Below are 25272 nucleotides of genomic sequence, written 5' to 3'. Positions count from 1 at the left end.
AGGCGGAACCTGCGAGCCTCTTGCGCTCGCCTGTCGGTCATCGCGCACCCAACTGCGTCACGGAGCCTGCTGGATGTGTGCGAATTTATTCATGCCTTTCCTCAATTCTCAACCGCCTTAGGGTGGCGTTATAGCAAACATCTACCCGTAAGAATAGATCTTTAGATATTATGTTTATTTCTTTATATTACAGTAGCTTGACTAGAATTTGCTGCTGCTGCGATAACTGTAAGTAGGAACGCAAATGGTCGGACGGAAGCTATGTGTCATTCGGTTGACTTCATACGTGGCGTGGCACATAGGTTAAATATCAATTTTGCAACATTTATAAAAGTTGCAGTTTAATTATAAAGAGTTCTAAAAAATATTTTAGAAATGAACTACCAAAGTTTTATAAACAAAGCACCGTGTTTTTTATTTGTTACTAACTTATTTTTGTTGCTAATTTTACAAACATAGAAATCAATATAATGTTATTGATATCATTATAGTTGTGATATAAATGATTTAATTTTGTTATTTTAACCTATAAATACATATTATCTAATTCGTTGTTTATTATCTAAAAATATTAACGTGACATAAATCGTTAAATAAATGGTTATGAGCGTTATGACGTCATTAATTTATCTAAGCCCTAGAACAGGCGATGTTGTCCGCTGTGATACATAGGGCATTATTTCCTGGCCTTTCATTCTCTTTGCTTACCGAAAACAATCTCAAATGTAATGTGCATAATGCAATCGACTCAAAAAAATTTTTTTTCGACAATCGGAAATAACATGCCTATTTGCCTAATGTAGTGACTTGTAGAATGCCAGACTGCATGTTTCTAAGATTGTTGGTTAAACTGCGTTTTCACTTCGTTCCGTTAGCACTACAAAGCGAAACCGCAGCTTTAGACGAGTACCGACTATTAAGCCTCCTAATAGTCACTTGCTTATCTTGCTATGCCCTCGTGCCCCTGTACCATAATTACCACGATACGCTATGAGCGGAAACTAAAAATCCAAAAAACCGGCCAAGAGCGTGTCGGGCCACGCTCAGTGTAGGGTTTCGTAGTTTTCCGTATTTTTCTCAAAAACTACTGAACCTATCAAGTTCAAAACAATTTTCCTAGAAAGTCTTTATAAAGTTCTACTTTAGTGATTTTTTTCATATTTTTTAAACATATGGTTCCGCATTTTTTTTTTCTTTAGGAGCGATTATTTCCGAAAATATTAATATTATCAAAAAACGATCTTAGTAAACCCTTATTCATTTTTAAATACCTATCCAACAATATATCACACGTTGGGGTTGGAATGAAAAAAAAAATCAGCCCCTACTTTACATGTAGGGGGCCCTTTACATGTAGTACCCTAATAAAACATTTTTTTCATTTTTTATTTTTGCACTTTGTTGGCGTGATTGATATACATATTGGTACCAAATTTCAGCTTTCTAGTGCTAACGATTACTGAGATTATCCGCGGACGGACGGACAGACAGACATCGCGAAACTATAAGGGTTCCTAGTTGACTACGGAACCCTAAAAATGCTTTCTGGGTTGCTTTTTCATTAGCAAACCTCATTACAGTCATTACTCTAAGTACAAAATGTAGCAAGATCAAAATTGTGGTCTCGATATCAATTTTGTTGTAGGCACGATAGGTTTACTCCATACTTCGGCTCGACACACTTGGATTTAACTTTGTCACTGTGATCTTAGGCTTAAAATAATGTTGATTACTTACCCACAATATTACGTATAAAGTGCACTTATACCCTGCTAATATTGTTAATAACGAACTGTCACAGTCAGTTTGTTGATTTGTGAGTTGTATCGTTATATCATGTAAAGATAAACTAAGAACAATAAGCGTTTTATAACAGAATAATAGTTGCAAAGTTAAGTGTCCAAAGTCATGGAAAATAATAAAAATAAATTCAGCAGAGGGAGAAAGTTGGTGGCGATGAGTTTAAATCGAGAAGTGTAAGTACACAAGCAATTATATCTACTGTACTAAAATGTATTATTTCATGTCACCTATCCTTTGTAAAATACTTTCTTACGCAATTTACGGTACCTAGTATTTTAGTAAACATTTTTTATTTATGATTCTATTTCCGGATATTTTTATTCCTTAAGAAAGTATTTATAAAGTAAGTATGTATTACATTGTACACATTGTTTGTTTGTAATTATTCACTTTATTGTACTAACACGTACATTTTGAATACCTACAAATTAAAACTAAAAATCTATCTACTACTCATATTAAATACAACTTGGTTGGTTAACTTAAATTAAATAAAATAAATATTTGGGGACAATTTCACACAGATCAACCTAGCCCCAAACTAAGCTAAGCTTGTACTATGGGTACTAGGCGACGATAAACATACTTAAATAGATACTTATACATACTTACATAGAAAACGTCCATAACCTGTTATTTTTGGGATCTTTTAAATCTCTAAAGATTAGATATAAAGACTATTAAAACTATTGCGTTAAACTGTCATATATTACTCATTTACAGTGTCCCAAATGGAGAAAATGCCATCGAAAACTCATCGTTGTTTACGGCGTCGACACCCTTGCCACCAGAGCAGGATCTTACAAATATTGAAGATTTTCAGTCAGATTTACCGCCAGTCAGCGATTCGTTACTCGGTATTTATCAGGAACGGACTTACTTGTTTTAAGTTTTTTGCAGCCGACTTGCCCATACTCCATGAGGCATAGGAATAACAACTGCAAGAGGACACGGCGCGACCGCAATCTTTCACGCGTCACCATTAGCCGGACAAATTGCAGAGAAACTTATAACTTCATTTGATCTTGACAAAAAAGAACTGAGGGGTTGAGGTACTTTGCTGACATAACGGCACTGCACTTATTTTATACATAATATATCTTATTACACACAATTTTAGGGCCACTTGCACCAACGAAATTGCCACTTGCACCAATGGAATTTGACAGATGACAGCCCATTGACCCTGAGTAAAGTGATTGGTGTAAGTGGGCCTTAAAAAATTACATTTAAAATATGAAAAATCCCTCATGTTAAAGTTTATTGGAGTAATCCTTACCAAACTAATAACTGCAAGGAACTGCGTTCATGGTAAACCGCATCGGAAGCCGGAAGAATTACGATATTATTTAAATAGTAAAAGAACATTAATTAAATGAAGATTATCTTGTGGACTTCATATTTAATACAGGAATACATGGTTTAGATACTAAGCCCTTATTCATAAACGTACACTAAAATTATCAAGCCGTTAAAGTTCATTTGTCCTTTTCTATCACACCAGTACGCCGGAAAGGGACAAACAAACTTTATCGGCTTGATAACTTTAGTGTACGTTTATGAATAAGGGGGTATGTGTATAAACCGTTTGAATATCTCTCCCACACTCGCAATATGTCTTGAATTCCAACCAACCTTGCGTCACTGAACCCAATTATTACAGAAGCGGCAATCAATCAAGATATGCTATTAATAAACGTACCTATAATTAATTAGCGTAATATCACGTAAGAATATTTCTGCTTCTGTTTTTAAATACGGAGAAATCCCGCAGTCCACTCGATGTCTTTTCAGTACCAAGTTTTGAACTCTGATCTGATCTTTGTTTCCTTCGTCAGAGCACCCAATCAAGCCACTTATATTCCCGACGCAACTCATGATCAAGTCTACTCAGTTCTAGCGTGAACCCGTGCAATCGGACCCCTAGATAACGCTAAAAGGACGCCCCCGATTTTTCAAATTCTTACTCGCATTTATTGTCAACATTTAAACAACCTCTGAAAAAAAAAGGTTCAGCTAGATAAGTTTAGTTGGTGTAAAAACCATAAAGACATTACAAACACTACAAGTACCTATAAAAATTTTCAAAATTGATATAAAACCGACGAAACAAGAATCTGCTCGAGTAGTCTCAAAACTCTCAAACGGTACAAAAATACCGGCAATTCAGGAGCTTACTCTAATATTGGTTCTTCTGATCTTTTTATTCGGTAAGCAGCTTGATTGACACAGTACCGGCAGAGACAGCACATTTCTCAGGCCGGGTGTTAATTAGGAGTTGACGCTAAGAGTGATGCGTGGCGTGTGTCCGCGTTTTTGGGTCGACGCGGAGCGTGTGACGCAATGTGGGAGTCACTGAATATTTGGCAATGTTCGGGGAAATAAAAGCAATTCATTATTATAAAATCTTAGGGAATTTATTGTTGGTAAAGTCATCGGTAAAAATAAATTCTTATTACTTTTGAGAATTATAAAACATGTAAAGCAATGAACCCAAAATATTACCTTGAGGTACTCCACTATAATAATTATGTATCTAAAAAATATTAGTCTGTGCTTTTGTTCTCTTCGTGCCTTTTTACTTTTCTTTCAGATGAAACTTTTTTAATCCAATCATTTTCTACGTCATTCCTATTATTTAGTCAAATTACACATTGAATACATTAGTAAGTTGCCTTGCTAAATTTCCGCATTCGAGCCATTTGCACGGCATTGCTCTGTCTCCTACTATGTAAAGTATGCCTTGAATGGTGCGACGCAGATCGTTCGGACGGCGTCGGTGCATTTAAGTTATTCTCCACTTCCTTGTGGGACTCCTCGTCTTCAGCTTTGGACTTCTTAGAGCCTCCTGAGCCACTTCCAGAAGGCTCCCTGTGACGAACAGGCTTAGTATCACTGCTGCCGCTGATTATGAACTTTATTTCAGCTTTTAGCTCTTCTATAAAGGACACCTGGAATGTAGAGGATTATTGGAACGATTATCAGATTGGTGGTCATATTCTTAAGTCAAGTCAAAATATTCTTCATTCAAAAAATAGAATAGAATAAATTTTATTCGTAAACACACAAAAGAGAAAAATATTACAAATAGGAACACATAAAAACGAGAAGATGCCACGAAATAGGCTTACAATAAGCACTTTTGAATCTCTTTGAATGTACATACCAACGTGTTATTGTGAAAATGGGCTGTGAACCGTGCTACAGATAGTTCATGGACCACAACGCATTCGCAACGTAACTCATAACCATAATAATATGTGACACATTTAAATTTTGCGGTAAGATTAAGGGCCAGTTGCATCAACCACATTTGACAGACAAATAATCGTCACGCTGCAGAGGTCTGTGGAACTTCCCATACAATAAAATTTAGCGAAGGCTTTAACGGTGACAGACGGTTTGGTGCAACCGGTCCTTACACTGACTGTACTAAATACCTATTGGAAATCGTGATTTATAAATAGTTAAGATTTTTTTTGGATTGGTATATAATATTTGTATTGTACTATAACATATCATATCATTATCCATGTCGTTGTTACTACTAGTATGTTACTCTGATAAACATCCATAGGATATCAAATTTATGACTACACTAAACTAAACTTGTAGATCCATGCTATGTTTCTGAGGAAGTTTATTAGAAGTTGATTGTTAATTGTTAGTAAACATGAGGATTAAATACGTTACCATATTTACCCATAAGACGAACTGTCAACACGGCGGGACTAAATTGGCGAGGGCAGGGGTAGGGAACACACTGACTGGTTCATGCTCTTCTGATAAAATAAAATAAAAAATTTTTGGTTGAGAATAGGGAAGTACGTAATCGAGCAAGTCAATAGGCGTGAACCAAATTAGGTATATCTAAATAATCAATATTACTATTTTTTTCAAGAAAGTAACCCTTAAGATTCGCACCATGTTTATAAGCCTTTGGTTGTCTAAGTCGTTGGTTGAATTTGTTTATGATTTTTCATATTATTTCATTTGCTTGATTTACTATCAGTAAACTTATGTGTAATCTTCTTTAGTAACTCAATTTAAATTCCGTATAAGTACTTAATTTTAAAGCAAAAAAGTATTTTTCTAAAATATCTTTTAGAATTGAAAAGTCACAAACAAATGATTTTGTGTATACAAACATGTGGGCAATCAATGGACTCCGTAACAAGATGGTTGACTCTTACATTTTCCCTATGAGATATCGCCCATATGTCAACAAGCATCTCGAGAATAGCGCAGATGACTGCCAGACCGGAGCCAGCAGCTAGGACTATGAAAACTCCGCCCACATTCGCCAGCACTAGGGGCTGGGCTTCACCACTTCCCGCGTCATCGTCCTGGAAACAAATAGAATAGAATAAACATTTTTCGTGAACACAGGCAAGACAGAATACTCATAATAACAACAAGACAGAAAGGAATGAAGTGCCACGAAATGGACCCAGGCTCCCATGGGCCGTGGCAAATGCCGGGATAAATAACGCAATGAGGATGATGGTGGTATATTGAGCGAAACATTTTATTGGTCAAAGTCTCGCTTTTTCTTCTTGCTAGAGTTACCCTGCCATTTTGACATGGCTCATGAGATACTGGGGTCTGCTTTCGCAATAGCGTCGCTAACAGCTAGCTGTAGTTTTTGCTGAGTTCTAGTTTATTATGGCACAGGCAGGACCTATAGTAAACCGGAATAATAAGGCTGTAAGAAGTCATTTACTGTAACTCAGTCTCTAACTGATAGATTACATACTTAGATTATGACAAAGCTTTAGATACTCACCGCACAAGCGCCTCCACCTCGTTTCTCCTTCCACCATTTATCCTTCATTCGCGTCAGTTTACCTTCTTCTTGGAGCTGCAGAATTGATTCGCTCATGGGCTGTCGATACGGGCTGTCTGAAATTACCGACGTTTAAAATTTATTAACAATAATTTAAGTAAGTAAAGTAAGTAAATATTCTTTATTGCACCACAAGGATAACAGATTACAAATAGCAGACATTAAACATAGGTAGCAACAGGCGGTCTTATCGCTGTAAGCGATCTCTACCAGACAACCTTAGGGTAGCAGGAAATAAATAATAGACATTAACAATAATTTAATATAACTCGTCTACGAATTATAGCGTGTTTGTAGGTAAAACAGTAACTGTAGATTCTTACTTTTTTTCATAGCAATTCCATAACCCTTGCTATCAAGCAGTCCTCCCACTTGAGCCACGTCACAATTTCTCTCCACCATATATTCGATGGATGTCGATTCCATTAGAAATGCATAATTTTCTTCAGTCGATTTTGCTCTGAAAGATTAGTTACAAGAGGTATTACACATTTTATTTTATTTTTAAATTGGATCTGCTTTAGCATCCGACAAAGATAGCAGAGTATTGTGTAATGTTGTATTGTATCCAGCACCTATTCATCACAATTGTACGTAAACTGTATGAGTAACTCTGGATTAAAATTAAGTGATACCTACTTATAAACTGAAATAGATACCATACACTAAAGAAAAAGTGATCAAGCCCACTGGTGGCGAAGCCAGGAATCGAATCCGGGTCTCCAGCTAACGCGGCTGACGTGTTGGATCGCTACACCACCCCGACCGCCGAGGTACCCGTCGAAATTTCTCTAGTGTATGTTATCTCTGAAGGCTAGGCGCCTTTGATCAACTCTAAGGGCGAGCAATCTCTAAGGGGGTGCAAGCACAAATTGCTCGCCCTTAAGAGTTGGTACCTCCTTAGAGGAGTATCTCGGCGGACGGGGTGGTGTTGTAGCGGTCCAACACGTCAGCCGCGTTAGCTGGAGACCCGGGTTCGATTCCCGGCTTCGCCACCAGTGGGCTTGATCGCTTTTTCTTTAGTGTATGGTATCTATTTCAGTTTAAATATATTATAATTTATATATAGTAGTGTCACTACTTAAAAAAAAACAAATCAAAAAATATTTAATAAAATAATTTGATTTGTTCCCTACATTGATACCTACTTATTATTTAATTTTTATTTTTGAGAATCATCCCAGTCGTTTGTAAATAATTGCTCAATGAAAATGAAACATTTTTGATTGAGAACACAATTTTAGTAAATATCTTATTAAAGTTTTGCTCTTCAGTGAACTTTTTACTTAACGAATCATCAATTCTAAAGTGAGATTTTAGAGACACATACTTCAGTTTACTTCAATTTGTTAAAAGTACACATATTTTTAAAATACCTTGCCAGCCCTTCGTCATTAGTAGAAGTTTGGTACTCAGGATGTTCATCCATGTATTGATACATTTTCTGGTACAACAAATTATCAGACTCCTGTAAGAAAAATGTCATTATGAATGGTATTTAGATCTTTACAGGAATCGTTTTTAAATTAGAACTAAAAAGTGACAGCGATGAAGAACTGACAGTGGGAACCCAAAATTACAATTAAAAATACAACTAGAACATAAACTTACTTTAAAGAACCCCAATGTGGCACCTCCTTTTTTAGCTCCATATGTTATATCATATGGATTATTTGCCAAATCTTGAACTGATTTTATGGCATAAAATTTAGCCTCCACTGTTAAAAATGCCGCCAAGTTTGCAGTGTATGATGATACCATGATTAGAGTGAAGAACCACCACATACTTCCAGCCATGCGTGTAGATACCGCTCTAAAATACAAATAAGACAATAATTCATTAGTTCTAGTAGTAATACTAAACTTAGTGATGCACCTACTTTATCCTAGTTTAGTCTTTCGCCAGGTAAAGAATGTCGTCATATTTATAATTTTCTTGTAAGCTAATAGTTACATTGGAGCAATTTCAGATCCCTGGGTCAGCACACTTCCCAAAGTAAACCAAAACGAATTAGCCATTGTGAACTGGTTGTCCAATGTTTCTGGTTCCTCAATACACGGATATGGATTCTGCCATTCTTCTGGAGCTATTCTTCCTAGTAGGAATAATAATAGTGAAACTCCGCAGTATGCTGCTGCCAGATAACCCCAAACCTGAAAGAAGTGTATGTCGTTACGGTAGATGTCGCAAGGATCCCTTAAATCCCATATATAGAAGTTTGGATGGGGTTGATAGCTCAGCTAACGGCGATGGAATAGTGATCCAGAAATCGTGCGTTCAGGGCTAATCCATTGCATTTTTTTACTAACTTCAAAGTTTAATATTAAGGAATTAAGAATTGTTCAGAGATGTTCCTGCTTGTTGCTGCTGTTAAAACCATCCTCGTATCCTGAATGTACAAAATACCCGTTTATTTCTAAGTGATTTATTACACTAATTACCTCTAAAGAAAATGGAGAGATGAAAGAGAACAAATCCGGTGGCTGTTTCGTCGGCTTTTTGTACAAAATAGTTATCCCAAGGTTCATGAAAGGGCTCGTAAAGTCAACAGCTTTCTGACGTGCTGCTGTTATTGTCAAGTCGGTGATTGCAAAGTCTGCTCTCTAAATAAACAAAGAAACAATTAATATATTCACATTTTCTCACATACCATATTTAAGTACGTAACTCAGTTTGCAGACCAACTGAAGTCGGATTATACTGACAAATATCTAAGTTATCAAATAACATAATTACAGTATGATTAACTGCATGACATAGCCAAACTTCAACGCTTGAAGTTTGGCCACCAGAATCAAAATAATTTACAGTTTAAGAAATATATCATTTAGTGCGAAAATCTTTCTCTTTACCCCGTCCATGACCTTCTCCATCATGCCGTTCCATTTTCCGGTCTTCTTGTCTAACGACCCATATACACCATCAGCCTGAATGTCAAAGGTGTAGTTGAACTCGTTCATTTTGGACAATTCGTCAATCAGCTCGATGCCGAAACCCTCGTACCGATCGTTACCTTCGAGTTTTTTCGGAGACTCTTTTAGCATGCCGTAAGGCGCACTCTGGAAAACAATTTGTGGTTATTACTCATACTTATTGATGTCTAGGACGCTGTCATACAAAATATTTATTGTAAAATACACACGCTTAAATTAATTGTGGAATGGAAGACCTAGTACTAGCAGTGACCAAAACCAACTACAGTTTACTTCTTATAGCCCATAATAGTTTTTGAAAGAAACATGCAAAGGGAAGAAGAGGATTTTATTTGTTTGTCCTTTCCAGTACTCGGGACCATGAGGTTCCGGACATTTGGGAGGCATGTGTGGGGCCGAAGCCAACAGCACAGGGGCCCTTTCAGAAAATTTACTCTAAATTTAAAGTGACACTAACCGGCGATTATCCCTGTTTACACTATAGTAATGCACCCAAGGACAAGCCCCGGTTAGTGTAGAACTATTGAAAGAAAAAGGTAAAAAAAGAAACCGGGCTATTGGGTTGAATTGCTGGTGGTGTAACCGGTACTATGGAAAACTATGGCACCTGCCTTCTCATATGTTATTAAGGATTGGATTTTATTTTATTATTAGCTAAACCTATGTAACTTAATCTTAATACTACATTAAAAGACTTACTAAGGCTGTTAACACAATAAAATGTTTTCCTTTCATAGATTCCGACCCCTCTACTTCCGCTGGTGGTATTATGACTCTTGTTTCTTTATATCCTTCATCGATGTTCCAAGTCGCTACCTTCATAAACATACTAATGAGTAGCTAGTACAACATTAATTTTTATAACACTAAATTATTTAAATAGCCGTGAATAACCCTTACGTACCGTTTCTATGCCATGCGCCATAAGTTCCAGTATTTCTATCTCAAAATATGAACGAAGGCCCTCGTCGTCAAACTTGATAAGACCAGTCAATCCTTCAATCTCCATCTGTAAACAAAGTAAATTGGGTTATTTAATACTTTTACTTAAAAGTCTCTAAAGTAAACTGTAGTTGCCTTGGTATCCTTGGGTTAAGTTCGAAAGAACAGGATGCCGAATACAATTGATCATAGTGACGTATACCGTAGACTAGTGACAAATATTAACAAGGCCATTTGATAAACATTAAACACTGATTTTAAATTTCACGATTTTTACACATAGTCAAAATACGCGTATGCGATTTTGAGTAAGGCAATTTGCTATTCCTTGTGAATATGTTAAGTTCTTGTATAATTCTTTAAAAGAAGGTTCACAGTATCTACATTTAGCTAAGGACAAAATAGTGTTTTAATTTGAAAAATACGTACAGTTTTGAGATTATTAAGCAGAGTAGATCCAAAAGCCCACCCCGCCCCACTCTCACAAGTGACACTGGAACCATCTTCGAGCGCCATAGCTTTCACGGCCGCCACATATAGCATCACGGCATCGTACATCAAAGCCAAACTGAGTGTTAGTCCATTTTCGGTGACTGCTTCTGGTATTTGATCTTCGGACAGCTCTGCTACTTTTGCGTTGATGCTCTTTATGTAGTGTTGGATGGCTTCGACGCCTGGGTCGAAAAATCGAACTCCTGCAGTGTGTAAAGGCACCTTAAAATACTGATACTTCATAACACTTTAAGTTCTCGCGCTTTGTACACATATTTAAAGTAACATACAGGTCGAACGCGATTAATTAACATTATTTTACCTTTTTTCCCAACGTTTCGGCCAGGTTTCGGTGGAAAAAAGGGTAAAATAATGTTAATTAATCGCGTTCGACCTGTATGTGACTTTAAATACTGATACTTCGTTTAAAAAATGTGAAACAATCTAGATACGCAGTTGACGTGATGCACATGCAGTTAAAATAGTGATAATTCATTTAAAAAAGTAAGATAATCATAAATAGTTGACGTGAGAGCACTTGTTAGTGACACGCCAGCATAGAGCATGTTTAAAGTTATGTAAACAACTGAAACAGAAGAAACAACAGGACGTTGTAGGAACAGTAAGCGGAAAATAGAGGTGAAATTAAACACTTCTCCAGTTACAATCCGAATGTAACATTTTGTAGGTTATTTAATCCTACTAAGCCCTTTTGTAATCACACTACCTGTTATATTAGATCCGCCATATTTAAAAGGATCCAAGTCAATGGTCTGAAAGTCAGGGTTCATTATAACATAGCTATGTTCATCAGACATAATTCCCACTTGTTGTGCTTGTAGTAAAAACGTTTCTAAAGTCTCTCTTCTGCAGTTGACGAGGTAATTTAGAGATCCAGACTTTTTTATCGTTTGTAAATGGGATCTGAAATAATGATGCTTTTTAGTTACCGCTTTTTAGCATTGGTAAGTGGAATGCTAGTTGTTTAATGTTATAATATATAAGGTGTGACGTTACATGTAAAAATACTTTGTAAAAAACGACCGTGGTCATTTAGCCGGTCGATGTTCAAGGGTAACCTGATGTTGCTCGATATTTATAATTTAGAAGTTTCTTACATTCTCAATTTTAAGTCACAAATGAATACTCCAGGGTGCGTAGCCGAATGGCACAAACGCTCACGAAACGCTCACGAAACGATACGCTCGTAGATATCTATCTCTATCGCTCGCTCGTGCGTATTGGCGCGACAGAGCCAGACTACCTTTCGCGGCGTTTCGTTTTCGTTTAGCGTCGCAGAAATGACATTCGGCTACGGCACCTGACCATGACAAAGATTAGGGTTTGACAAGACCAATATAGGCCTTTTATAATAGGTACTATGGCCCGTCATGCCAAAGTACATTTTTGAAAAGAAAGGATTTTTACCTAAAATCGTCGCCGTCTGGTAATTGCACGACAGTCATTAATACTTCACCGCCAGCTTCCAAATCTTGTAAAGCAAAAATAGAATCAAAAGATGGAAGTAATTCAGCGCCTTCATAAATAATAGTGAATTCTTCCCAGCCTTTGTTGTCAATTATGTCGGCGAAGGCCTGAAAAGCAAATCTTTTTTTAATTAAGGTTTAAATTAAATCAACAATACAGTCTCAGCTCTAGACTGAATTTATAGAAAAAAATACTTTCAAACAACCGACAGTTTATTCGGGTACTACTGTCCTGCAAACTGATAATTTGTGAGCCCTTTAAAACGGAGGTGATGAAAATAAGTTATCAAACATTACTATTAATTATGTCATACTTGCGAATATGCAACATGGTGTGGGTACAGATTTATCGCTGACCAATTATGATTATATGCCACTGACTGGTCCACCAATATTTGCGGAACTTCAAGAAAATCGGCTATGGACTGAACGTGTTTCAACGCTTTTTCGTTCGTTGGGGCGAACACTCCAAAAACATTTCCCTGGAAAATAATATACAGGTTTAAATTCGTTTTTATTTTCAGAACAAATCAAAATATTTTTATATTCAATTTACATGAGTACAATCCAGGTCTCTTTAAAGCAAGAGTAAATAGGTATCTCATAGGTAAGCGTGCTCCACCGTAGACCGCATCATTGGGATGGGTACTGGGTACTCTTTTTATCGCCCCTCTGTAGTGGCGCGATAAAACCAGACTGCTTTTTGATCGCCATGTAGCATCCAGTAAACGTGGTTCCATCTTCTACCAACTTTTATTCAGTCAAAAGCATATCACAAAAACTAAGTGCCTATGATTAGGATTACGTTGATCAGGGAACGATTACAAGGAGAGAATCGTTACCTCTAAAACTGAACACACAGCATTGTGGGCTTCAAGTACGTCTCCAGGTGTCGTGCGTACTACTTTAGCCTCGTAGGGATCCTCTTCACTTGAAACAGATTCTAAGGCCACAGTAAAGGCAGCTTCTAGCACAAACCCTCCATCGTCGCATATAGCACCTGAAAAAATATTATTGTCTACTATGTTTATAACCCTCTAAACTAAGAATAAGGAATTCAGTAGGTACTTAATTTTAATCTTCTGCCATATTATTGTGTAATTTTTAAATTCTTTGCTATATTATTTTTCTGGAAAAATGGCATTGCAATAAAACGGTCTGTTGTTTACCACCCTTTGTGAGTGTTAAATAAAACGTCCCACTTTGTCGGTTACCATTAAGGCGAGATTTGCATCTTTATATGAAAAAACTGACAAACTGGCTTCATAGCAATCGACAAAGTGGGACGTTTTCCCGTGCACGCCTCCAAGTTCTCCAACACGTCAGCGTGCGTAGCCGAATGCACAAACGCTCACGAAACGCTCGTAGATATCTATCTCTATCGCTCTTGCGTATTGGCGTGACAGAGCCAGACTACCTTTCGCGGCGTTTCGTATTCGTTTCGCGTCGTAGAAATGCCATTCGGCTACGGGGCCTAGTGTTTCGGGTGTCCATGGGTGGTAGTGATCGCTTACCATCAGGAGAGCTCGTTTGCCTCCTATCCCATAAAAAAAAAACGCTCACATTTGTATTGTTTGTATCTTGTATTGTTTTTCTTTTATTCAGATGTGCAGTATCTAGAGTGAACGTGATTGTGTTTTTTTTTTTCTTCTAATTTACTACTTATTTATCTAGTAATAATCCAAAGCACACATCCTCTTTTAGCAAAAGTTTAACACGACATTTTAATACAACTAATAACTCCATCAAAAAAAATATACATCACTTACCAATATTTTTCTGAGCTCTCCCATATACCAAACAACTAATCACAAATACTAACCACTGACCTCTATAATGCATATTTTTAACCCTCACATATCTAATTCAACTTTTAGTTTAACCCAATTATTATAGGATCAATTAGAAATATTATTATACGATTTAGATGAATGCAATGATAGTAACGAAATTATGCCACGCAACTCGTTGTCGGATAGAAATAGCCAGACACTGCAGTTTAAACGATGCATTGAGATCGTTCCAAATGATATAATAGTTTGTTTAGTGTTCTTGTGATTGTAACTAACAGGTACAATAATTTTTAAGAAAAAAAAACCGTCGCCTTTCGGGTTCTGGTGAAAGCTACTTGCGAATGTTGGTTTATGTAGAAATGTGTAAGTATTTTTTAAAACTGCTTTTAATGCTTTAATTATTAGATGGCAACACAAATGAATATACGTATAACGTTAAGGTTTGAGGAGTTTCCTCAATTCCTCATGAATCCGATTATATTATAAGAAATCGAAGCTTGACAAACTTTGACTTCAAAACATATGCTTAACAAACATAACTAAATAAATGTCACTGTTCTGAACTTAAATGCATGCTTTTCTTACAAAAATACCAAAGTCACTATGAGTGTGCCGTTCAGGTTTGAGGAGTTTGGTTCTGGCCATCATCAGCAGTTCCACTGCACCAAATGTCACTGTTCTGGACGAAAGTGCATACTGTTCTTATAAAAATACCAAAGTCACTATAAGCGTGCCGTTCAGATTTGAGGAGTTCGGTTCTGACCATCATCAGAAATTCCACTGCACCAAATGTCACTGTTCTGGACGAAAGTGCATGCTGTTCTTATAAAAATGGCAAAGTCACTATAAGCGTGCCGTTCAGATTTGAGGAATTTGGTTCTGGCCATCATCAGCAGTTCCACTGCACCAAATGTCACTGTTCTGGACGAAAGTGCATGCTGTTCTTATAAAAATACCAAAGTCACTATAAGCGTGCCGTTCAGATTTGAGGAGTTCGGTTCTGACCATCATCAGAAATTCCACTGCACCAAATGTCACTGTTCTGGACGAAAGTGCATGCTGTTCGTATAAAAATACCAAAGTCACTATAAGCGTGCCGTTCAGATTTGAAGAGTTCCGTTCTGGCCATCATCAGCAGTTCCACTGCACCAAATGTCACTGTTCCGTACCTAAATGCATGCTGTTCCTTTAAAAACACAAAAATCACCATATGTATGCCTTTCAGATTTGAGGAGTTCCCTCGATTTCTCCAGGATCCCATCATCAGAACTGGGTTCTGAGAAAAATGGGACCAATCTGTATGCATATACATTCAATCAAAAAAAAAATTTTCAAAATCGGTCCAGGAACGACGGAGATATCGAGGAACAAACATAAAAAATAAAAAAAATAAAAAAAAAAAAACATACAGACGACTTGGATAACCGTCCTTCTTGAGATATGAGGCGACGGTTAAAAATTGCGCCGGTACGCATGCGCGAGTGGTGCCATAAAAATAATTTAATAACCTAACCACAAAATTAAAATTTTGAAAAACCCCCGACCGGGACATAGAGGACCGATTTTCATGAAACATGGCTAAGAACACTCCCGACTAACTCAGCCTTCAAACAAAAATAACTAAATCTTAATCGGTTCATCCGCTCAGGAGCTACGATACCACAGACAGACACACACACATATAGACATACAGACAGACAGACAGACACGTCAAACTTATAACACCCCGTCGTTTTTGCGTCGGGGGTTAAAAATCACTAAATGATAAACTAAAATGATGAATAATATATCTAAATTTACATTCAACTATGTAGTTTACCCACTGAATATAATTGTTATATTATATGTACACATGAAAATACAAATACGCTGACAATAACGGGCGGATTATCGTACAATTTTCGAGGATCTCTTCCAGACAACCTTCAGACAGTGGCGAATATACTTACTAAGTGTATGTAACTTTGTTTTAGTACGATTTTTTGTAGTCTTTTAATCTTTTAGGTCGCGTATCAGTTGCATTGACCAATTAAAAATAATTAGGCAATCCAAATATTGAATCAATAGAATTTTCGAAATAAGATTTCAAAAATCTGAAAAACGGGCAGGCAATCGATACGATTTAAATCCTTACATGTATTTTTTGGTACGGAATCTTAAAAACATAGGTAAGTACATTGTTTAACAATTTGAATTGCTTGCTAAAGTTTCGCTATTTTAAACAGTTGCTACTACTAGCGACCTCTATAATATTTCAAAGACACATAGAAGGGAGAATAACCTAGAAACAGCAATGTTAGGGGTGGAACGCCGCGCGCCGTTGCGTTGTTCGGGAAAGTAGCCGAAGTCGTTGCGTTTCACCTTAGTTATCGTAGATGGCGCTGTTATTAGTTTTACCAAATGTTAAGGAAATTAAATTATTCTCATTATTTGTCAAACATAATATTAAACACTAGCTTTTTCCCGCGGCTTCGCTCGCGTTAGAAAGAGACAAAAAGTAGCCTATGTCACTCTCCATCCCTTCAAGTATCTCCACTTAAAAATCACGAAAATTCGTCGCTCCGTTTTGCCGGGAAGAACGGACAAACAAACAGACACACACACTTTCCCATTTATAATATTAGTATGGATTTATCGGTGCAGCCAGTACGTTTATTAAATATCGGAACATAATCTAAGAAGTTACGTAATACTTAAGTATACGTCCTAGTTTGCACGTCAGCAATGCATATAATATTATGGGCAATTTCACTTAATTTTTTGCCCAATTGCTTAATTTTTTGGTCACTAATTTTGGGCCCCGATTTCTGAAAGTGACATAATATACAGTCGTTATTGGCTACAATATTCCTTTAATACAAAATTACCCAAAAGTTTCCGGGTTCTAAAGCAAAAACAAAAGACATAGGTAGGTATTCTTCTAAGCGAGATGGTGAAAAAACATTGATTAATGAGCGGAGCAAAAACAATCCGCGGTTGGTTTTTGTCATTGAGCCCAATTCAGATAAAATAACTTGATAAAGCTTTGATTTTCATACGAGCTCGAAGAGTAGTTACGCTGATTGGTATTGGTGCCAAATTACCAATCATCATCATCATTTCAGCCGTTAATCGCCCACTGCTGAGCATAGGTCTCCCTTCATGATGTACGCCACTAAACTTACGCCGTGGCTTGCGTGGGCGACGGTCGCGCGATGGTCGCGCGACGGCGATGCGACGCATACGAAATCAAACCTTATCGATATGGAAGTAGACGATGCGATGAGACGCGACGGCGACGGCCGCGCGACCGTCGCCCACGCAAGACACGGCGTTATCCTGGTCCTGGGCTAATCTCATTCATAAGTGCCCCGCAGTTTTTCGAATGTCGTCCACCCAACGAGCCAACGGATGCCAGACGCTTCTTACCTACATTCAATAGCGGCCACCATTCGGTCAACATTGTTGGTACCAATAATAGGCATTTTGGAAATCTATTATTTTTTCAGAATAAAAATTAGGTATTTTGAGGTTCAAGTACTTTCATAACTAGATCACGAGTTTTGGTATTAATCATATTGGCATATACCCCAAGCCTACTACACTGCTATTAACATAATATGTTATTACCAAGTACCCTTAGGGGACTGTGGGATATGGGTTAAATTGTGGCGTAGGCGAGAGGCTGGCAACCTGTCACTGCAATGTCACAGTTTTATTTTCTTTCAACCCCTTACTTGCCAAGAGTGGCACTGAAGCTTTAGTAGTTTCATGTGCTCTGCCTACCCCTTTATGGGATACAGGCGTGATTGTATGTATGTATGTACCCTTAGGGTAGTTATAATGAAATCTTTATAGAAAACCGCAGAATAAATAACACTAAAGCCATACTCATACTGTTGCGTTCCTGCCTCGTGCCGGTAAGTACAGGCCAGGGTAAGTTACGTAGCCAAATGCACAAAAACTCACGATAATATCTGTTTCGCAGCTATCTATCTCTATCGCTCTTGTATATTGTCGCGACAGAGCCAAACTGCATTTCTGCCGGCGTCTGGCGTCGACGATTGCCATTCGGCTCCGCCGGCTGAGCTCCACGAGGGTGCGGAGTAATTGGGTCGTCAAAACGCATGTAACCATCCACAATGCATAAGCTCATGTAACCGTCCATAGGCTATAAACTGCTTACCATCAGGTGGACTGTATTCCCACCGAGGTAGTTCAAGAAAAAAATGCAATAATCGAAAGAGTAGATCTAACTAATAACTTTTTGTCTATTCCCTCTTTTCAAAAGAAGAAAGAATCCTTCTTCTTATCCACAAGTAACGTGTAGAAGTTAAGGGAACCAACTCAATTGCTAATAGATAAATCAAAAGAAAAAGGTCAACAGAGCTCGCGACACGTGATCTCCCGGTTTACATACAAATGTATTTGGGCCGATCGTTTGAACCCGAATATATCAGATGTTTAGCATAAATTGCTATGTAAATAAAAATAAGAATCCTCCACAGATGTGGGACCGTCGCATCAAGTGATTTTATTTGTTGTGTACGCAAAATTTTCAAGACTGTTGGGAATTTATCGCGATACGATTGGTTGTGTTTCCAAGCGTTCTTGACCTGTGTGCATCGGTGATTTTTTAATTTACTTACTCCTACCTTGTTAGCATCCACGTATATCTGAAGTAAATAGGTATCGAGAAAAGGTAGGTAGTGCCCTGTCCATGCACTTTGCTTGGCTTGTCTTGGTCGTGCCCCCAGATTAATAATATACATAAGTAAATATAGAAAATTTCACAACTAGCCACTTGTAGCAACGTATGAGCATCATGGCCTAACGTTGCTACAAGTGGCTAGTTGTGAAAGAGCGAGTTTAAATTAATTGAATGTGCTACTAGTCATATTCCATGTGATTGAAATAATCAGTAACTGAAAGTATAGGTCAGGACAAAAGTGGGGTGATACACGCCGAAAATAAACAAGGCATAGACATTGTGGATTTAGAAGATTTAGAAGTTCAAGGTGCACCTCTTGAAGTGGTCAGCAAGTTTTGCTACCTTGGCTCGCTTGTGTCGTGCAAAGAAGAGGCGACTGAGGTGGCTTGGGCATGTGTATCGAATATAGCGGACTCGTTTACCATGCCAAATCCTGCTGGGAGAGGTTGCAGATGCAAAGAGACCGGTCGGACGGCCAATGCTGCGCCTTAAAGATTGCGTGAAGCGTGACATGGTCACATTTGATATTCCATGAAACCAGTGGCAGCGGTTGGCCGAGGACCGACCCACGTGGCGCCGTGTTGTCCATGACGGTCAATCCAAGCACGACAATGCCTGGTTATCCTCCTTGAATGATAAACGCATGAGGCGTCACGGGCAGGCCTCTAACCCCCGCCCATCTAGGGGAACATACAACACGAACATACAATACGAATCGAGCTATACAGCCACGACCGTAAGTGTCGCAGGGATGCTGCTTGAATCATCTGTTATAGATGCAAAGGCCTGTTAGTTAGAAGAAGGAAATTTCTGTTTTTGTTCAACTAAGTAAATTATTTTATTATTACATAATTTTGCATCTGTACGCTCATTTTACACACAAAGTTAAGGTAGGCCTGTAAGCCAAAAGTTTTAATTGTAACACCAACAAAATGCTCCAGGGTTTAGGGCCGGCAAAACTTTGTGCATACAAAACATGGCGAAGTCATACATCAAGTCGACGAGACAATTTTCCCCGCCACATAAATCCACCGTGGAAGTAGACAAGTTAATATGAGATTTCATATCAGAGAACAGCGGAGCGACGCCGGTTCTAATGAATAAGTAAATTGCGCACATCTACGCTCAATCTTAGTTTAAAATAAAATTATGTAGGAATTTACATGAAACATGGCACAATAAAGGCTAAGGAATAATGCCTTCGGCTGTATGCTCGCTTTAATGCTTATTATAATTTCATATGAGGAATAAAGCAAGAAAGAACGGTAACATTAAAACCATATAAATACTAAAATGAAATATAATTATCATGTACAATACAAATGATGCTTATGTAAGCATTTCTAACCCCCGACGCAAAAACGACGGGGTGTTATAAGTTCGTCTTGTCTGTCTGTCTGTGGCATCGTAGCTCCCGAACGGATAAGGAAAGGAATAAGAAAAACACTGGGTCTAGACTGTCACTTAGGGTCACTTGCGCCACCGAAAATAGAGTTAACCCGAGGTCAACCCACCATTTTATATGGAATTTCACAGTTGAAAGCCTACTAACCTTGAGTTAAGCGGGTGGTGCAAGTGACCCTTAGTAGGGTATAACAATAACGTAAACCGATATATACAAATATTTACACAAATAATTTAATCAACTTATTGAAATTGCGGAAATCCTGAAACTACTTTTGAAGAGGCCTGCGTGAAGAGGTTGGTGAAGCCTGCAAACATTTTCAATTTAATTTACTTCACAACAATATTTTAACGAGCTAGCCATCTGTGTACATTCAAGTATACTTCAATTTAATTTACTTCACAACTATATTTTAACGAGCTAGCCATCTGTGTACATTCAAGTATACTTAACTAGTACCCCTTGTAGCAATGGATTTTATCCTAACAATACAATACAAATATTCTTTATTGTTCACCAATATAACAAGATTACATCACATAACTTTAATTAACTATGGTAGACAACAGGCGGTCTTATCGCTAAAGAGCGATCTCTTCCAGACAACCTTTGGGACTACCCAACCTACTCCACTAGGAGACAAGACACAAAAAACAACTGATCTAATCCTCCCTAGTCCTAATCTAGTTTCTCCAGAATATTATATTTTGTTTGGAATGTTTTGGGTAATTTTCCACAGTTCCGCGTAAATGTTTGCTTTTGTAATAAAAAATTCAGTAGTAAGAATGTCTGAATATAAAGCATACCTACACCTTGATAATTAGAGCCTTTAGAGGTAATTATAGACATAAACAGTTTGAGTTGATAGATTGCCCTGCACCAGACGTGTACGTGCAAGCCTCTGAGCAACTACCGCCTGGCAATAAAGAGCCTTGGCCAACTTGGAAGTCCTTAAACAGGCTCAGGTCCCAAGTTGGTCGCTGCCCCTCAACCCAATGCACCTGCGACACAGCACCGCAAACCATGGCGCACCTACTGGCGTGCCCCGCATGCCCGCATCACTGCTCGGAGCTCGATCTGAGAGACGCGACAGCCAGTTCTGGTAATGCTGCTACCTATTGGGCATCTACTGTATAAGAAAGGAACCTCGACACGATAAGAAGAAGAAGTTGATAGATAAATAGGTATATCAGTTTTATCCTCGTTGGTAACTCTCATTAGAAGTAAAAGAAAGTTCCAAATTCATAATCGTACAATTTTACCTGGGTCTTACGAGGTCAAAGTTTTGTTGTCACAGTACCAGCTATAGGAACCCCGGCTAGTACCAATGAGTTTTTCGGAACTTATGAGCGAAATGTCGTTTAATATTTGCCAGTCGCTTTTCGGTGAAGGAAAACATCGTGAAGAAACCGGACTAATTCCAATAAGACCTAGTAGTTACCCTTTTGGTTGAAAGGTCAGATGGCAGTCGCTTTCGTAGAACTAGTGCCTACGCCAAATCTTGGGATTAGTTATCACAGCGGACCCCAGGCTCCCATGAGCCGTGGTAAATGCCGGGATAACGCAAGAAGGATGATGATTACCAGCTATGGGACAACACTAAGAGATGATGATAATTAGATTTATAAAATTTAATTGGTAAACAATATTTTAGTTTTTAGACTACTATGATTAACTACAGTATTTCAAATATGCTCATATGTATTTGCATACTTAAAAAATTTATACAACACATACGTATAATATTTACATGTATTAAATATGAAATAAAACTATGGAAACGGATTAAATCGCGTATAACGAATTTACAATTCATCCCGACGTTTCGAATACTTTACAGCGTTCATGGCAAGGTTCATGGTCAACGGGTGTCACCGTTTTATTTCATGAGTAACTATCGCGGTAACCGAAAACAATATTATGTATTAAATATGGATATATTATTTATGTCATAGAAACGTATATAGCTTAATCAGAAAACCCATTATCAAATTGCAGTATAAATAAGGAAGCTATTTCCCTATTAAGGCTGATGGCGAGTCCGTCCCAATTAAATGCTCCGTCGTTCAAAGCTCGGGATAACCATATTAGTGCAGAGACAGGGGGCTTATCGTGAACCCACATTCGAAAGTTCCTCTATTTCCCTCTCTGTCATCTGTACATGAAACAAAAGGGGTGAAGATAGTGAAAAATGATTTCAGAGTTTGATAGCAGGCTCTCAGCTCGCGGCCGCGTCGCTGACTACCATAATTAAACATAAAATGGTGGATTACGTTTCAAAAGGTGCAGATTTAATTTGATACATTAATAACATTAGTAAAAGGATATATTTAGATAAATATTGTTTTCGTTTTTTAAATCTCTATTTGCCTATTTATTTATTTATTCTATTTACATGCGAATCACTACAGCGACACATTAAATGTGTGCTACCTTTAATAAAAAAAAAAATATTTTGAAAAACACCCCGACTAATTCAGCTTTCAGACAAAAAAAAGTAAATATAAATCGGTTCATCCGTTCGGGAGCCACGACGCCACAGACAGACTCACACACAAACTGACAGACAGACAGACAGAAAGACACGTCAAACTTATAACACCCCGTCGTTTTTGCGTCGGAGTTAAAAAGGTATTTAAGTAGATACCTATATAAATCATGGCTCAAAAGGTACGTTCTTTCTATACATGTATATACAGAGTGGGGCCTGTAACAAAGGCGAAGAATTGAACTGTAGGCTATTCTCCTTATACTGATCAGCATTTGTTCGGCGACTTTTAAACATAAGTTGTATTTTGATTTTTATCACCCTTGAAAGTTTTTTCTAAGAGGTAATGTATTGCGAATTCTGTTAAGTCTAAAGTGTGACAGACAACGTCAATGACAATAATAATGGCGTACATTGAAGCTAATATTTAGTTTGTATAAAAAAATAAAAAATTTAAAGACTTCATAATTTTTAAAAGTCACTGAACAAATGTTGATCAGTATAAGGAGAATAGCCTACAGTTCAATTCTTCGCCTTTGTTACAGGCCCCACTCTGTATAGTTATGTGGCATGCGAAATAGGTACTCAACGTATTTTCTTTCTCATCATTATGAAATTCCTGAAGAATGTTTAGGTGTAGATACACATAACTTGGTAAGGTTTTGTGTAACACGTGCAATGTTATGGCGGGCGCGCTAGAAGAAATAAGGGTCAGATAAAGTGACAATTATTCAAACAATCCAGACTAAATACCTAAACAATCGAGAACATTATGAACCAAATAATAACACGCTAAGGATCATTAGTAACTAAATCCGAACAGAATTGGAGCAGCACACAAACTTGATTAAACTTCGCTCAATACCACTGAAAGGAAATCAGAACATTCTAATAGCTACTCGAACTGAGGAGAACCAATATTCTTTACCCGGAGATCCCTAGTAACGGAATGTACGGTAGGATCATGAAAATACTGGTTAATATCGCCTTGCTTGTGATCAATGAACGATGAGAATAACTAGAAAAACGGATGCGGAAGTTTACCGCAAAAAATGGGCAACGTTTAACGAACATTGGTCGCTAACGAAAATTACAATACGGGCAGGTATTAGGAATATTCTGGGCTGATTGTGTCATTTGCCAACTTGTATATTATGTTAAAATTGTTCATACTTAAATAAATATTATAAATAAGTAAATAAAATAAACATTATAGGACATACTTACACAGATTGACTGAGAGCCCACGGTAAGCTCAAGAAGGCTTTGTGTTGTGGGTACTCAGACAACGATATATATAATATATAAATATATACATAGAAAACATCCATGACTCAGGAACAAATATCGTGCTTATCAGCAGGGTCACTACCGACTGCGCCAGACCGGTCGTCATATAACGAATAAAATAATTATAACGTGCTCGTAACTATCGTGAGGGATCCGGAATGTAGTAAATTTTTTGCTAAGCCGCGGTCCTGGGTTCGAATCCCGGTAAGGGCATTTATTTGTGTGATGAGCATAGATATATTTTTTCCTGAGTCATGGATGTTTTCTATGTATATAGATGTAGATGTAGATGTAGTGTAGGGACGCCCGGCCGGAGACAGGCGGGCTGTCGATCACTTGCTGTGTTCATTCAGCCCAATTCCCTGGAGTTGGAGCTGCAGGTTACTGTTCCGGCAGCATTCCCACACTTCCTTCTTCAAATCTTCTTGTTTTCCTGCAGAACAAAAGGACATCTTTTAGTTCGACATCCTTGAGTTCTTCTGCTTTTAGTCTGTCTCTACCAAATGTATTGTATCGCGGTGCCGCATACATACTACATTCCGCTAACAAATGTAGGCTTGTTTCCTCCATTCCACAATGTGGACAGGATTCGTCATCACTTATTCATATTACCTTGAGGTGTCTATTGAGAGTGTTGTGCCCAGTAATTATACCTGTCAACATTCTCAGACTGCTCTTACCTAGATTCAGCAGATACCTGGTTCTTCTTTGGTCCATGCCTTTGATCATCATCTTCGACTGTCTGCATCCAGTCTCGTTCTCCCATTCCCTTTGTGCCTTAGCTTCATTGACCTTGTCTATTACTCCTTTCGTGACATCCGCTGACATGGGCAGTGCCGGTTCAGGTCCTACAAATTCCATTCCCGCCCCCGCCCTTGCCAGTTCATCAGCCTTCTCGTTGCCCACAACTCCCTGATGTCCCGGCACCCATGCAACCGTGACTACTCTCTGTTCCCCTACCGCATTTAGCTCCTCCCTGCACTCTTTTACAAGCGAGGACGTAACCGATGTTCTGTTTAAAGCTTTAAGTGCGGCCTGGCTGTCTGTGTATATCACTACATCACCTTCTTGTCGATTTTCTTTGATTAGCCTTGCACAGTGT

At 38.0% G+C, this 25272-nt stretch overlaps 1 protein-coding gene across 1 annotated transcript; it reads right to left on the bottom strand.

Annotated features, from left to right (window-relative positions):
- Positions 1–3550: 3550 nt before the first annotated feature.
- On the bottom strand, positions 3551–14346 carry LOC125229866 (glutamate receptor ionotropic, kainate 3-like). The gene is made up of 17 exons (XM_048134804.1): positions 14334–14346; positions 13347–13504; positions 12819–12986; positions 12446–12612; positions 11745–11941; positions 10955–11220; positions 10488–10592; positions 10283–10399; positions 9503–9709; positions 9092–9253; positions 8604–8803; positions 8261–8462; positions 8026–8117; positions 6973–7109; positions 6590–6705; positions 5997–6149; positions 3551–4754 (listed from the first exon to the last, which is right to left on the bottom strand). The coding sequence occupies exons 1-17, from the start codon at positions 14344–14346 to the stop codon at positions 4467–4469; spliced, it is 2748 nt and encodes a 915-aa protein (XP_047990761.1). The 3' UTR covers positions 3551–4466.
- Positions 14347–25272: the final 10926 nt, after the last annotated feature.

The sequence above is a fragment of the Leguminivora glycinivorella genome, chromosome 9 (assembly GCF_023078275.1).
Source record: "Leguminivora glycinivorella isolate SPB_JAAS2020 chromosome 9, LegGlyc_1.1, whole genome shotgun sequence".
In the NCBI taxonomy this organism is placed as follows: Eukaryota; Metazoa; Arthropoda; class Insecta; order Lepidoptera; family Tortricidae; genus Leguminivora; species Leguminivora glycinivorella.
Note: the sequence above shows the minus strand (reverse complement) of the source record. Positions and strands in the feature narration are given on the sequence as shown.

Excerpts from the sequence above, each read along its gene's own strand:
- LOC125229866 (XM_048134804.1), bottom strand. Across the intron at positions 12,613-12,818 it reads ACCATGTTGCATATTCGCAA|GCCTTCGCCGACATAATTGA; the intron begins GTATGACATAAT and ends TTTGCTTTTCAG. Across the intron at positions 6,706-6,972 it reads TGGAATTGCTATGAAAAAAA|ACAGCCCGTATCGACAGCCC; the intron begins GTAAGAATCTAC and ends CGGTAATTTCAG.